This window comes from Sardina pilchardus, chromosome 3 (genome assembly GCF_963854185.1).
Source record: "Sardina pilchardus chromosome 3, fSarPil1.1, whole genome shotgun sequence".
Taxonomy (NCBI): domain Eukaryota; kingdom Metazoa; phylum Chordata; class Actinopteri; order Clupeiformes; family Clupeidae; genus Sardina; species Sardina pilchardus.
This window is the reverse complement of record NC_084996.1, coordinates 21,572,774-21,588,551: the sequence shown is the minus strand read 5'-3', so window position 1 is coordinate 21,588,551 and position 15,778 is coordinate 21,572,774. Positions and strand designations below refer to the sequence as shown.

Below are 15,778 nucleotides of genomic sequence, written 5' to 3'. Positions count from 1 at the left end.
GCCGCAGTTGCAGCATCACCACCTCCCGCCTTCTATCCTCCACAGTTAAAGAATAAAGGGGTGTATGGCGGAATTCTGTTCCACCTCTGCCTGCACAGTCAATTCCGCCTTACAGGCTCTTCTGCTATGCTATTTGTCTTTATGCAATTTCCGGAATGGGAATTAGAGAAACACTGTTTATGTACTGACCAAAGCCTCAAATGCATAAAAAAACAATCCCATGGACTTGTATACAAAGGCCTGAATATTGATGTAAACCCATAAAACACATCCAACTTGAAGGAGCTTGGGCAGTTTTGCCCTGAAAAATGACTATATGCACCATGCTTACCAATGTACCCCAAGAGACTTGCCGCTATAATCACTGCTAAACAGGGCTGTACAGATGCTTGATAAGGGATAGTGAAGGAGGGGATTGTGAATACTTCTGCATTCTCAAGAAAATGTATGCCAAAGGGGTGAATACTTTCACATGTCACTGTACAACAACAAGCAGAGGCAAAGCTACGACCCCAGATGAGCCAATTCCTACCTCGGTGTTCTGGCCTCCTCTCAACCTTCTTCCTGTTCTCCTTTCACTCTCACTACAAAACCACTTGAAACATCGATCAGTCGCGGGCTGCATACGTGCCTTGGCTCTGCTGCAGCACTGACTGGGGGAGGAAGGATGTCGGCTCTAATGTTAGCGCTTGTCTTCATCTCAGGTAAGAATGACTCCTGAGACCTGTGGGAAAGTGTAGAAATCTCATTGTGTGTGTGTGTGTGTGTGTGTGTGTGTGTGTGTTTTTTTAATGTTTTATCAAAGTGCAATATTGTTCTATAATATGAAAAAAAACATGAAACATAAATGAGTTGGTGTGCACAAACTTTTGGCTGGTACTGTACCCAGTTCAGCTGGTTTTGAGAGGAATATCTGAGATAATAAAACAATGTATGACCAATGGACAATGATTACAGGACTTCAGTACATGTTTTCTAGTGAAGGGTAAAATGTGTTGCAACCCTTGAAAGCTGAAATGTTTTGCCAATTAAAATGTGATGCTACTGGAGTGGAGACTGGAAACATTTGGTATCAACTCCTTAAATAGCCCTTTTTATTTAATCTCCCATGTGTACGTGAGAGAGTGTGCATATCTCTGTGTGTGTGCGTATGTGAGACAGATGAAACATGCGTATATGGACACATCTCTGTGTGTGTGTGTGTGTGTGTGTGTGTGTGTGCGAGACAAGTGATGCATGCATATTTGCACACCTCTCTCTCTATCTCTCTGAGTGCGTGTGAAGGTGGGTGTTGGTGATTGGAAATGAGCTAAAAGTGGTGCTGGCTGACCCTTGGTTCTCCTTTCATTAGAAAACCTAAATTGAGCAACAGTTACTGCAATGGGAGAGCTGTGGACAAGTTACTTTTCTGGCGAATTTAGGAGAAACTCCTAAAAGTAATGGGCGTGTCACTCCTAACTTCAGGACTCCTAATTTTTTTCACTAAAAGTTATTCACAAAGCATTTTAAGCCTATAAGTAGCTACTAAGTCAAGGACAGCTTAAAAGAACCCGAGAGGACTCCTAACTCATAAGACCTATTCACAAACTGCTTTTAGTGGCATTTCACGTCGCAATGTTTTGAAATGAACGTTCGGTTACAGGAGCTGTCATGGAAGGCATGCATTGCAACTAAGGATGGAAATGCAATAGTGGCACCAACAACCGAAACCACCATTGCATGTAAACTAACTGCAACGTCTCATTGTACTTAAATTAAATTAAATTAAAGGAATAGTTCTGAATTTTGGACATAGGACCTCATTTCCAACTTGGTCGGGATGATATAGGTCGGTGGAGACCATTTTCAATGAATTTCTGCCCTTCCTTAAGGTGCAGCATTCATCTCGTGCTACATGTAAATCTGGTGCCGAGATATCGCAAGATCACTCCCAAAATTTAAACGTTTCTTCCTTCGATCATTTCTGACCTACCCTGATTTCATCTAAATCCATCCATTACCTTTTTAGTTATCTTGCTAACAAACAGACAGACAGACAGACAGACAAACAAACGCTGATGAAAACATAACCTCCTTGGTGGAGGTAATAAACCACAGCCTCTCTGGGTTTATTGCTTAAATAACAAACATCACACTGTATTAGCCACATTCACAATATGTGCATTCATTAACACTTTAGAAACCATTTAATACCACTGGTTTTGATATAAATATTAGACAATAACCTCCACCATCATCAAACACGTTCTGAATGCCTTTTTAAAAAATCTGATACCACTTGACACAGTCCACATCATGGAGATCACATCATTTATAGTTTACCCCTTATTTTACCACTACATCCCTGGACGTAGTATACAAAGCAGTAATGTCACTCTTCATCCAAGCTTTCTGTTAGCATACAATGATATTGAATATTATAGAAACTTATTTTTTTTTTCCCCATATAAGACTTATGTCATGGATTGAAACATAAACAACAAGAAGAAAAAACAGAAGCCTTTCTGCAATGCTGGGTTTTGAGGCATGCCTTACTGAGAGGAAGTGAAACCAAGATGACCTGATATGAAAAAGGGAACTGCTGGTCGATACCCTATGCTATTTTTAATAAAAAATTGTAATGCAAAAAATGAGAAAGGGCAAGGCAAAAAACATCTTTCTTTCTCGACCCATACAATGATCGCTTCACATTTATAAACGTACTGTCCCATCCTCTAAAGCTGCCGTTGGCAAGTGTGACAGATTCAGGGGCCAACATTTTGAATATACAACTCTCATGCCTCTCCCCCACTACCACCTAGCACCCTCCCATCGAGTTTGTGCTTGTTAGTGACTATGCACGAACTGTGATTGACAGTCAGATCCACCAATGATCATACAGCCCTGCGCTTATTAGACCAGAAGAACTGGGAGTGGTGGATTTTTGCAAAGCGAATAACAGGCTGTAGGTGGAGGTAGAAGTGCAGTTTTTTTTCTAAAACCGGCTGATTTATATTGTTCTGTCGGAGCATACTGTCAGTTTCAGTGAATATGATTCAGAGGGTGTCATAACGATCTTACACTTCACCTGGACCCCCCGAGAGGAGGCTAGGGTGGACAGTTTTCGGTGAAATCTCGAGAGCCACAGGGCCTATAGGAGACCACTGTTGCCATAATGTATCCTTTGGTTTTGGGAATGTCAAAAACCTGCCAACGTCAAAAACACCTGTCAAACTCATTTCAAAACCCGAATCACACACACACACACACACACACACACACACACACACACACACAAACACACATCCCACTACCCACACCACAAACACTCACAAGCGAAAACTCACAGAAAGAGAAGCACACAAAAGCAGGCACACACATGCACACACTCATTTACATACATAAACGTTACAGCAGGGGATGGAGTAGGAGATGGAAACATATTGACAAGTGTGATTTGTTTTTGCGGAGAGAATGTGTAGGACTGAACAGCGGTCATATTTTGTACTGCTTTACCACTCCTGGTGTACTTAGAAATGTTCCAATGCCTTATGTTATGAGTACAGACCCTCTTTGTAGACTTTGTAGTCTCTGTAGACGTTTGGTACCATTCCCATACCATACCATTGTTGGTACCCTTGTCTAGATATAATGTATATAAATATCATATACATATGAATAACAACTGTCATTCAGTCAATTGTCTGCAGTGCAGTGAAGAGTTTGGGTGTACTTACGTAATTACAGTTTTTTTCAATCGCTAACAAGCGTTTGTCCATTCAGTTGACACATTTTCAAAACTCTAAACACAGTTAGCACAGCATCGGTCTTTCGGGCCATACCATTCACACATTTCATGTTGTTTTCACACAGTATGCAGTCAGTGAATACATTTTCACAATGCTTACATTTTCTTTACAGAGAAACTATACCTCCCAACAAAATAATGGATCGTTTTTGTATTATTTTCTAATGTTAACACACAACATCCCACAATAGTTAAAACAATATTCCAAACCTTAGATACAGTATAAAAACCTCTGCTTCTGCAATGTTATCAATTCAGAAGCAATATATCTCAGCTGATAATAAACAAACAATTGAATAATTGACACACAGATGATTTATGTTGGGTAAATTGGGCCAACCACAGCTGATTTCAGTCTGTCTTAGACTCAGTGGCAGGGGTCTCTATTACATTGACACTGACACAGTAAAAGGAGGAGGTGATGTTTTTGGAAGCAGAAACAGAAAAAGACAAATAGGCTACTGTAATGTCTGGACGAGGAAGAGTAAGAGTAAGGGGCCCAGGGAGAAGAGCAGGCCCAGTGAGAGATGCAGTGAGAGGTGCAGGAGCACTGAATAGAAGAATAGAATAGAATAGAATATATACTTTTTTGATCCCGTGAGGGAAATTCAGTTCTCTGCATTTAACCCAATTTAACCGAATTAGTGAACACACAGCACACAGTGAACATACAGTGAGGTGAATCACAGAACCCAGAGCAGTGAGCTACCTGCCCAACCAGCGGCGCTCGGGGAGCAGTGAGGGGTTAGGTGCCTTGCTCAAGGGCACTTCAGCCATGGTGGACTGGTCGGGGATCGAACCGGCAACCCTCCGGTTACAAGCCCGGTGCGCTAACTAGTACACCACGGCTGCCCACTGAGAGGAGCAGGTGACACAGTAATATTGTGCTTTTTTTTTGTTCACCCCCTTTTTATCTGGGCTTTTTGCTGTTGTTTTTTGTTCAGAATGCTCTTGTGTATCATGGATATTTTGTTCACTGCAATGCTGTAAAACTTTTTTCTGTTCTATCATAGTCTACTGTAAACAGTATTTATACTGCACCTCCTGTAGGCCTAGTGAACAGTAAAAAAAAAGAAAAAAGATTTGCTTTTCACAGGAATGCATTTGAATGTGAACATTACATCTGGACATACAGTTCCCAACCAAGAAATGTAGTGTAAAAATGCTGGATTGCATGTTTTGCAGGCAAATACCTGTAAAACTGAAACATAAAAGTCTATGCAGGATTTGTAATGTCAACAGTAGCCAGTATTTTGAAACCTAGTGTACTCTGATTGACTGCATGTATCTTGTGAAGTGAAAACAAGCTTCATTCTTTGACAAAATAACTTCATTTTGAGTCAGGTTTCCAGTGTTTTGGTAAAGTTAGTGTGTGCAGAGAAATGACGAGTTAGTGTATATGTAACAAAATGTGGTGTAAGAACATGGGATGTGCTTTTGAGAGGAAAATTATCCATTTGGCCAATTGTGTTTTGTAGGTGAGAGTCTGTGTTTAGAGTTTTGAAAATGTGTCAAATGAATGGACAAACGCTTGTTAGCGATTGAAAAAAACTGTATGCACCACAACATGGGCTATGGCCTACAGTTGACCAAGTTATTTCTTGTAGCCTAGGCCTACTTGTTATAATGTCAACTAGATAGTTTAAATAGCTAACATTTGTTTTGCAGTATTTGTTAAAGAGGAACTATGCAGGATTGGCGATTTCATCTCTGATTTCGGTTTCGTTTTTTGTTTTCGCTCGTTTTATGCTTGCATATTTCTCTGCAGAGCTTCCCCGACAGCTTTAGTGTGTATATTTATACATATATAGGCTATATATAAATATATAAATTGCAAACGTGGCTCTTCTTGTTCCTTATGCGTCTCAGACTTCCAGATGTAAACAAGGAACAATCGTCTCCTGCAGAAACTGCAAGGTTGCAATAGCGGATAGGGACACTGGGGGCGGGAGGAAATATTACTGTTTTCGATGAAACTGGTCAGTCAAGCAAAACAACGATTTCTGAGCGATTTTATGACTATGGAAAAGTTGCATAGGGTCTCTTAAAAGTTATTTATCCACTGCTGGCTGATTATCAAACGGGTGCTTTCCCTTCACTCTCCTAAAATTAGGCTACAGGTAGTTTGTTAGAGAGCCATTTGAATAAATTAGCGTTTGTGATCGACAACATAATTGACAACGTTGTGATTAGTAGGCTATAACTTTGCAGTTGATTTGAACGTATCGATTTTGAACAAAGTAGTGTAGACTACACCGCACCAGCCTGTTTGAGGGCTAGATCTTTTAGGGTTGTAACAACATGTGTATCAGACAGGATAGCTTACATTAAATGTGTGCGATACCAGAACTGTATGTTAACTTTTTTTGGATGTTGCACTGGTGCTAGCAAGCTCATAATTGATAAGTACCCAAAATCAATACGCAAAGAAGACAATAAATTAAAAGTGAAAATGCAAAAATCTCTATCTGTCTGACCCTTTTTCTTTTAACTTAGGATTTTCCATCAGGCTCCTATAGGTTTTTGCCTACAAATCGACATTTCAGACCATGAAGGGAGTGGTATTAGGGGAAGTTGAAATTAAACGATTTGATTAACGTATTCTAAGTGTGGAGAGCATTCACTCACCATTGTTATCTCATTTTGACGGAGGTGGCGTTTAGAGGCCTTTGCGTCTTCAGGACCACACCAATCAGAAAATGTAATTCACATGTTCATGTTCAATCATAAAATTGATTGTCAAAAAAAAATAGATAATTTCTGTGTATCCAATTGATAGCACTTTAAAGTAAGGGTACCTGCATTTTTAATTGTTTGATGCATGAATTAATTCATAATTTATGCATCCTTGCATTCTTTTTTTATTTTTTAATCATGATTACTTTTTTAGCTTGGTCTGACACCCCTTGCCTATGACTAACTTTTTTTCAAAGTTCAATACAGTATGTTTTAAATTCAAAACTGTTTCTTATCAGTGTTTCAGATAGCGGCATGCTTCAACATCGAGTCTACTTCTTGGAGACACATCCACCAATCAGCAGAGGGCTTTGGCTACAGACTGATCCAGGACACCGCATCACGGTATGAATGGCATGAACACCCTGAAGACAATCACACAACATAATTAATGGAATCACCAGCATAATTTAAACACGTCATACAAAATACAATCAGGCCCTAATTTAAATGGTGGGGCAGCGTGCAAAGTATATCAACAAGCTTGTGCATGAGCCATCACTGTCATGGGCTGAGCTGAGTGTTTGCGGTAAATGTTTTACCAATGATGCTAAATCAGCACATTCATTTTGCTTTCATTCTAAGCTTTAGTAAGAGTGAAGACTTTACACTGTTCCCACTATTCACATTTGGACCTATGATCTTTATTTTGATATCAAACTTTGACATCCTCTGATATCCTCTCCTTCTAGTCTGTTAGTGAGTGCCCCTCTAGAGCAGCATGGTGTGGATAGGAGAGGACGGGTTTACCAATGCCAGGTCTCATCCAGCTCCTGCTCACCACTACAAATAAGTGGTATGTATGTAGTAGGCTACCTATTTAACGGCTATATACTGATCAAAATGTTTCATGTTTGAGGGCACGTCTATGACTGCGTTTACATGCACTTTAGTATCCCGGTTACGATCAGGGTTTAGTAGTATCCCGGTTTTGTATTTGCACATGTAAACATCATACGCCGATTTCGGAACCCCGGATAAGCCCTTATCCCGGTTACGAGTATTCCGGTTATGCTAGGTGGTGTACTCCCAGAGAAACCGGGATACTGTTCCATGTATACACCTTATGCCGGTTTCTCAGGCAAAACACGTATTACATTAGTAACCGGGATACGGAGTGCTAAGTAAGGGATGATCAACGACGTGCCGTGCGTTTCTAGGAAAACTAGATGTACCGCAAAGCGATACACAATATGACCGCCGCTCAGTCCTGCACATTCTCTCCGCAAATATCAATTACGCTTTTGTTTCCATCGCCTACTCCATCCCCTATTGCCCCCCTAACTTTTATGTATGTACTGTAAATGAGTGTGTGCATGTGCGCTTGCTTTTGTGTATGAGTGCTTCTCTGTCTATGAGTGTGTGTGTGTGTGTGTGTGTGTGTGTGTGTGTGTGTGTATGTGTGTCTGCTTGTGTGTGTTTTATGTGTCTTTATGTGTATATGTTCACTGTGTTCTCTGCCGTCACTGTCACTCCAATATCAGATCACACACTCGTGCACACACACACATACGCAGGCACACACTCACACACACTCACATACACACACACACACACACACACACACACACACACACTCACATACACACACACACACACACACACACACACACACACACACACACACACACACACATCCCCTACATGTGTGTGTGTAGGGTGTGTGTGTGTGTGTGTGTAAGGTGTGTGTAGGTGTGTGTGTGTGTGTACTGTGCATCTGTGTTTGTGTGTGTGTGTGTGTGTGTGTGTGTGTGTGTGTGTGTGTGTGTGTGTGTGTGTGTGTGTGTGTGTGTGTGTGTGTGTGTGTGTGTGTGTGTGTGTGTGAGGGTGCGTGTGTGTGTGGGTATGTGTCTGTGTGTGTGTATTTATGTGTGTGTGTGTGTGTGTGTGTGTGTGTGTATGTGCCTGTGCTTGTCTGTGTTTGTGTGTGTGTGTGTTCCTGCATGTTTGTGTGTGTGTATGACCGTAGCATCCAGCACCCAGAGCAACCATTCTCTTTTAAAATACATTTTGGAAACTAGTTCATTACATGTTTCTAATGGTGTCACTTATATGTTTCTAGGACAAAAACTAGCAGAGATTGAGATTTGTGTTTGGAACAGTTTTTCAAATCCCCAGCGGGGGATTTAGACTCCAGAGGGTTAATACCACCATCTACAGGCCGATGGGTAACGTCCTGAATGTACACATAAATCCATTTATTTTATAGCCCCCCATGGATGAAATTCCACAAAACTTGGCATATTCCCAGGGGGTGACAGGTTCATCATACACATGAAATTTGGTGCAGTTCATAACATCTCATCTGAAGATAGGGGCAATTAAAGCAATATTACATTGCATTTTCGATTTTTACCAGGGGGGTGCAAATCACAAATGACTGGTTATAAGCTAAGTTGATGCAGGCTCTTGAGACCAACATACCATAAACATTTTGTCATCCTCGGCGCCACGGTTCAGGTAGTTATGTAGGAAAAACTGTCATTTTTGGGCTTCGGGCGGGGGCAGCATGGGGGTGGAGTGACCCCCGGGGACGAAACGAAATTTTTCCGCAGAAGTCTACTGGGGCTACATGCCCACCAAGTTTCATGTGCTCCGGTGTTACGGTGTCCCGGGAATCGTTGACGAAAAATTCAGGATCGATGACTGGAAAAAAGAATAAAAAACTAAAAAAAACGTTGATAACAACTATATGACCGCTTCGCTAGCTACGCTAGCGGCGGTCATTAAAAAAAAAAAATTACTTTGACAACAACTTTATGACCGCTTTGCTACTGTAGCTATGCTAGCGGCGGTCATAATAATGTATTTTCAAAGTGGTAATAAGGACCCGACGCCGCAGGTGGAGGGGACTTTACACTTCGATAAGTGCATCATTATGACCGCCGTTGATTATCCCGCTTATACCACTGCTACTATCATTTTCGTTTATATTGCCGCTGTCTTAGATACAACGTTGCTGTTTTTACCGTTTCTGTTGCTGTCAACGTTTACCGTTTCTGTTTCTGTCAACGTGGCTGTTTTTACACTTTTCTAGACGGAACGTCCCTCCGCTTCGCGTCGGGCCGTATCACCGTCTAGAACGTGCATTAACTTTGAATAACCGCACGGCGGGTCGTCCAGTATCCCGTACATAATGCACTTTCCAAATAGCGCATCACAATAGGAAATTTGACCAAGCAGTGGTATAAGTAAGGGATAACGGCCGACGAGGTGACCGGTTCGATGGAAATAATGGCTAGGTGGAGGTCTAGAACTCCGGCGACGTGCGAATACTGTTATTCGTCATGTAAACAGGGATATTAATAACCGGGTTTCTCTGTGTTCATGTAAACACCATATCCTGAATATGATAAAAATCGGGATAAGCCTCATAACCAGAATACTAAAGTGCATGTACAGTAAACGCAGTCTATGACAAGTCACACCCTTTACTTATTAAAACTTGAATAACCTAAGCCCTTAATAGCCTACAACTTCCCTCATTTAAACTGCCTCCCAACAATCTAAGTATTGATTGTCAGGTGTCTTAAACATAATACACATTCTCATCATGCCTCCTACACTTTTTGTGACTGCTTTACTCTGTAACCTAATCAATCCAATCTGTTAACATCATTGTATGTATCTAGTATATCATATACTAATCCTATATCTCAAACAGTTCCTTCGCATGGATTGAACATGTCTCTTGGCCTTTCCATGAGCAAGACAGAGTTATCTACAAAGACAATAGTAGGTCACCCATCCTATCATCCTCTCAGTCTGTCTTCCTGTCAACACTTTCTCTCCTTTCTTCTTTTTTTAAACGTTTTTCTCTGTCTTTCAGGTTTGTGGTCCAACCATCCCAAAAGAGTGTGATAACATCAATCTCTATGGTGGGATGTGTTTCAGCATTGGACCGTCTCTTCAACAAGGAGGACCTGTGCCAGCATCTCTTCAAGGTACACACACAATTCCCCCCAATACAACAAGAGTAGGCTACTGGCAGTGCAGTATCAATCCATTGCTTTTGCTCATCATTTGTCCTCCCATTTTCATTTTGAAAATATTCCACAAAAGTTTCATACTGAATATATGACATAATATAATGTTTACAGATTACGTTTATGTTTGTAGTCAATTAACAGACACTTTTGTCCGAAGCAACCTACTATGAAACCAATAAAGTCATATAAGTCATAATATAACCTAAATAAAATAAAAGTCTTGACTGTGACACGTTTCTGTTGATGGAAGGCCGACAAAGCAGCAGTGGCGATTCTAGATATTTGTAACAAGGGTGGCCCTAGTGGGGCACTGGTTAATTCAAGGGTTGCATATAGATAAACAGGAACAGGCTCAAATTGTTACAGTTTTTTTCAATCGCTAACAAGCGTTTGTCCATTCATTTGACACATTTTCAAAACTCTAAACACAGACTCTCACCTACAAAACACAATTGGCCAAATGATTAATTTTCCTCTCAAAAGCACATTCCATGTTGTTACACCACATTTTGTTACATATACACTAACTCGTCATTTCTCTGCACACACTAACTTTACCAAAACACTGGAAACCTGACTCAAAATGAAGTTATTTTGTCAAAGAATGAAGCTTGTTTTCACTTCACAAGATACATGCAGTCAATCAGAGTACACTAGGTTTCAAAATACTGGCTACTGTTGACATTACAAAAACTGCATAGACTTTTATGTTTCAGTTTTACAGGTATTTGCATGCAAAACATGCAATCCAGCATTTTTACACTAAATTTCTTGGTTGGGAACTGTATGTCCAAATGTAATGTTCACATTCAAAAGCATTCCAGTAAAAAGCAAATCTTTTTTATTATTATTTATTTTTATTTTTACTGTTCACTAGGCCTACAGGAGGTGCAGTATAAATACTGTTTACAGTAGACTATGATAGAATAGAAAAAGTTTTACAGCATTGCAGTGAACAAAATATCCATGAAACACAAGAGCACTCTGAACAAAAAACAACAGAAAAAAGCCCAGATAAAAAGGGGGTGAACAAAAAAAGCACAATATTACTGTGTCTAATCTCTGCACCTGCTCCTCTCAGTGCTCCTGCACCTCTCATTGCATCTCTCACTGTGCCTGCTCTTCTCTGGGCCCCTTACACTTACTCTTCATCGTCCAGATATTACAGTATTTGTCTGTTTCTGTTCCTGCTTCCAAAAACATCACCTCTTCTTTTTACTGTGTAAGTGTCAATGTAATAGAGAGAAATAACCCCTGCCACTGAGTCTAAGATAGACTGGAATCAGCTGTGGTAGGCTCAATTTACCCAACATAAATCATCTGTGTGTCAATTATTCGATTGTTTGTTTATTATCAGCTGAGATATATTGCTTTTGAATTGATAACATTGCAGAAACAGAGGTTTTTATACTGTATCTAAGGTTTGGAATATTGTTTTAACTATTGTGGAATGTTGTGTGTTAACATTCGAAAATAATACAAAAACGATCCATTGTTTTGTTGGGAGGTAGTTTGTCTGTTAAGAAAATGTAAGCATTGTGAACATGTATTTACTGACTGCATACTGTGTGAAAACAACATGAAATGTGCGAATGGTATGGCCACAAAAGACCGATGCTGTGCTAACTGTGTTTAGAGTTTTGAAAATGTGTCAACTGAATGGACAAACGCTTGTTAGTGTAAGCTGGTAAATTTTCCATCTGAGAAACATCCCTAAAGTTCAGAACGGGGGAGACGACCTCACAGTTAGACTCCTTTGTGTCCAGGTGATCTATTTGCATTTGAACTGTTCCCATTGTGTGTGTGGCCGGCCATTTGGTGAAAGGCCCTCGGACACACCTCTTCTCCCCCTCTCCATGCCTGATGAACTAATGTTGGAAACTGAAATGTATCTGTTTCATGACAAATGATAATACATCCATGTTTGGTCTTGAATTAATACTTGTAATGTGGGCAACAGCCTGATCACGCTTTCATTGCAAACTAATGTATGTATACATAATTGTAGAGTAAGAACTACACGGGAGAACTTCAGGTGGTAGACACACCCACATCCCACCCACAGGGTTGGGGGGTGACCTGCATGATAGTTTAAGGTTGAGAATTTCTCACCTCGGTCTCTTCTCTCACTTTCTCAGCTTTGGGCAAGAGGTGACTCTTCTCTTCCTGCTCTGTTCTGGTCTAGGCAAGAGGTCACACTGACCTCTCTGCCCCTCTCTCTCTCTCTCTCTCTCTCTCTCTCTCTCTCTCTCCCTGCCTTTTCTCTCTCTCTCTCTCTCTATCTATCTATCTTTTGATTTCTTTATGGGGTTTGTTATTTTCATTATTTGATATATTGTTTTATCTGGTGTATGTAGCATTTTAACTTGGTAACTTGTTAAGGTTTAAGTCCAAGTTTATTGTTTGTTTTGAGGTTAAGATTACTTATCCTTTGTTACTTTGTTTAAGGATAATTACTGATACTTTTACTCTTACCTAAGGCCCAAGGCCTAATAAATGGTTAATTCTCCTCGCTCAGTTTGCATATCTCTAAAAGTTTAGTGTGCCATTCCATTCTCTGCCATAGTTAACAAAATAGTTATTTGGTAATGTATTAGAGGTACAATACAATCTATGGAGTCAGATTCTTGGTGAAATTCCTAATACAATTGCCATCTAACTTCTCAGATATTTTTACAGTCCAATTCAACCTCATCGAAGCGCCGGACGTAGACAGAACACGTATAAAAGTGGGAAATATATTGTCGTATATTTTGCCCTACTTTACAGTTGGTGACATCCCTTTAGTGATCTGAAACTGCTTTTAAAACAAGCATTCCAGTTACGTCGGTCCGCGCCTTAAACAATAGATGTAAACGTCTCTACTCAACAGCAGCGAATCGTCATCGTGAGTGATTTGATCTCTGAAATTTGGTGAGTAAATTTTAACATTCTTGAAGACGTGTGACAAAAGCGCACGCATTATTGATGTTAACATTTCACCATAATATTCAGAAAAACTAACTCACTCAGCTATGGTCCTCATATGGACAGCAACGTTAGAACGCCAAGGCACATTAGACAAGTTAGAACGTCGAGGAATCACAATTCACTCTAGCGAGTTTGATATATATCGTTTCTGGACGCTCACGAAAGGGGAGATGGCGGAAGGCCTTGCATCTTTAATATTGCAAAAGAAAATGAATGAAATTGAAACACTTCGCAATTCAATGCAAATGACTGATGCAAGAGATGTTGTGAACACCGATATTTCTGATAACTCTACTTTGCCAACTTCGTTGCGATCTTGTTCTGATGTGAGAGATGCTGATATTTCTAATGAGGTCCCAGACATTGTTGTTTTGCAAGACAACCCAAGCACCAGTAGGTCTGTCTCTCCTGAAAATGGACCTCTACCTGACGAATGCGCTGTGGCCTCAGTGAGACACGTGGACACAAACAGCCAAGGCTTGGTCAAGAAACGACAAGGCCACAAACGCGGACCCAAAGCGAGCAGATTCTGCAATTCGTGCCATAAAGTGGGCCATGACGAGCAACAATGCTGGACCCTCGGATTGGGGAAACCTCCGCCATATTACCTGAAGCGCCGCGAGCGAAACAAGCCTCCTCACAAACAACAAAACGGTTTGCAAGATGAACTTCTCACTATGATCAAATCTGCAGTTAAAAATGAGACATCACGGATAATTAGACTGTTCAGCCGGGTCTTAACGCCTTTAATTGCATAGCCATCTCCCAGTTAATGATAACCTGTAACAGTGCCCTCTCGAGGTTGTTTTCTCTGATGAGAAATTTGTTAGTCATATATCCAGACAATGAGTTTTTGTTTATTTAATTTGAAGATGATACGATATGTACTGGCTTTGTTGTATGCCCCTGTAGAGGGATAGACCTTTAAGTGTTTCTGCTTGAAAGCACCTACTAATGCCAGTAGTATGCTTATTCTTTACATTTTTTTGATATGTACTCATTTTGAGGGCTAGCCAAACGAAATAATCCTTGCTTTATACCAGTGTTGTTATCACCAAGCCAAAAGAGCCTCTGCGTGAAAAACTAGGCCTAGTCTGATATAAACAAAGTGTTGTCGTTAAACGGTCCATGAGCCAAAGAGTTATGGATATGAGGTAAAATCTTTTATGACTACAGATAAGCCCCTGATAGAGAGATAATTCCTTAGGTGTGCATGTTACAGATTATTGACTAACACTTAGCCCTATTGAGTTGGATTTTGAATGCCTGTACCCATGTATCTGCTAAAGGGGACGCCCATGTGCAGTTGACTGCGTAGCAAATACATTGTACCGACATTTGAGATACTAACTCAATTTTGAACTCATTAATGAAATCTGATAAATCTTGTCATGTTTGTCCTCCTTGATTGTGGCCTTATAGGGCGGGGTGCTGGGTTGAGCTCGCCTAGCTCTTCTGTGCTGTGAAGCTTAACAGTCAGGGATGACTCATGCTTACTTCATTTTTCCAAATTAATTCTGCCAAGGGGACGTAGACAGTTGTACTAACATTCATGCTCACTCTAAAAATAATTTACACATTTAAGTATAAGATAAATGTTATATACTGACTTTGTTGTATGCTTATATAAAAGGGCATAGGTTCTGTAAATGTTTTGCTTCAAAGCACATAGACAGATGTTGGTGGTACAATTATTCTTATAGCTAAAATATTGACTTCTTACAGTGCTCAGAAGTGATAAAGCACATACACACAGTCACACACAAGTGAAATTTCGAATATTAACTGCTGGGATGAACTAATTTGCTTTCCTTTTATGATTTTTATGATTTATCTTATGAAACATTTTTTTTCAATTTGAGATACACCAGAATGTGTTTAATTCCATTTATTTTGAAATTTGTATATTGGTTTGTTTGTTTTGCTCTTTCTCTCTTTCCTGTCTTTTCCCTGTATACATGCCCAACTCATCGAAAAGCAAAAAACTATTGATATTCTAATGTTACAGCAGACAGACGGTGCTCTCACGATTCTGCTCAACTCCAGATTGCTTTTACACAAAGAAGAATGTTCCACGCTACAGCAATGCTCACCTGATCCTGAGAACTTGTTTCAGACCGGAGAAGCTCGGTCAACTAATGTCAAAACTACTCTGAGAGATTCCTTCGGACACTATGGACAAATATGTGAATATGGATGACCAGCTTTAATTTTTTGACACTTATGAGATAATGACTTCACAGTGTCAATGGGGCGACTGTAAGCTGGTAAATTTTCCATCTGAGAAACATCCCTA

The 15,778-nt window shown here is 40.2% G+C and overlaps 1 protein-coding gene across 1 annotated transcript in view; it reads left to right on the top strand.

Moving 5' to 3' along the window:
- Nucleotides 1–601: 601 nt before the first annotated feature.
- Nucleotides 602–15,778, top strand: part of LOC134077060 (integrin alpha-X-like) — a 47,441-nt gene continuing 32,264 nt past the window's right edge. Inside the window, exons 1-5 of the mRNA XM_062532445.1 lie at nt 602–704; nt 6,763–6,868; nt 7,216–7,319; nt 10,188–10,258; nt 10,353–10,467. Coding sequence (XP_062388429.1) covers nt 668–704; nt 6,763–6,868; nt 7,216–7,319; nt 10,188–10,258; nt 10,353–10,467 — 433 coding nt within the window. The 5' untranslated portion in view covers nt 602–667. The remainder of the gene's footprint in view (nt 705–6,762; nt 6,869–7,215; nt 7,320–10,187; nt 10,259–10,352; nt 10,468–15,778) is intronic.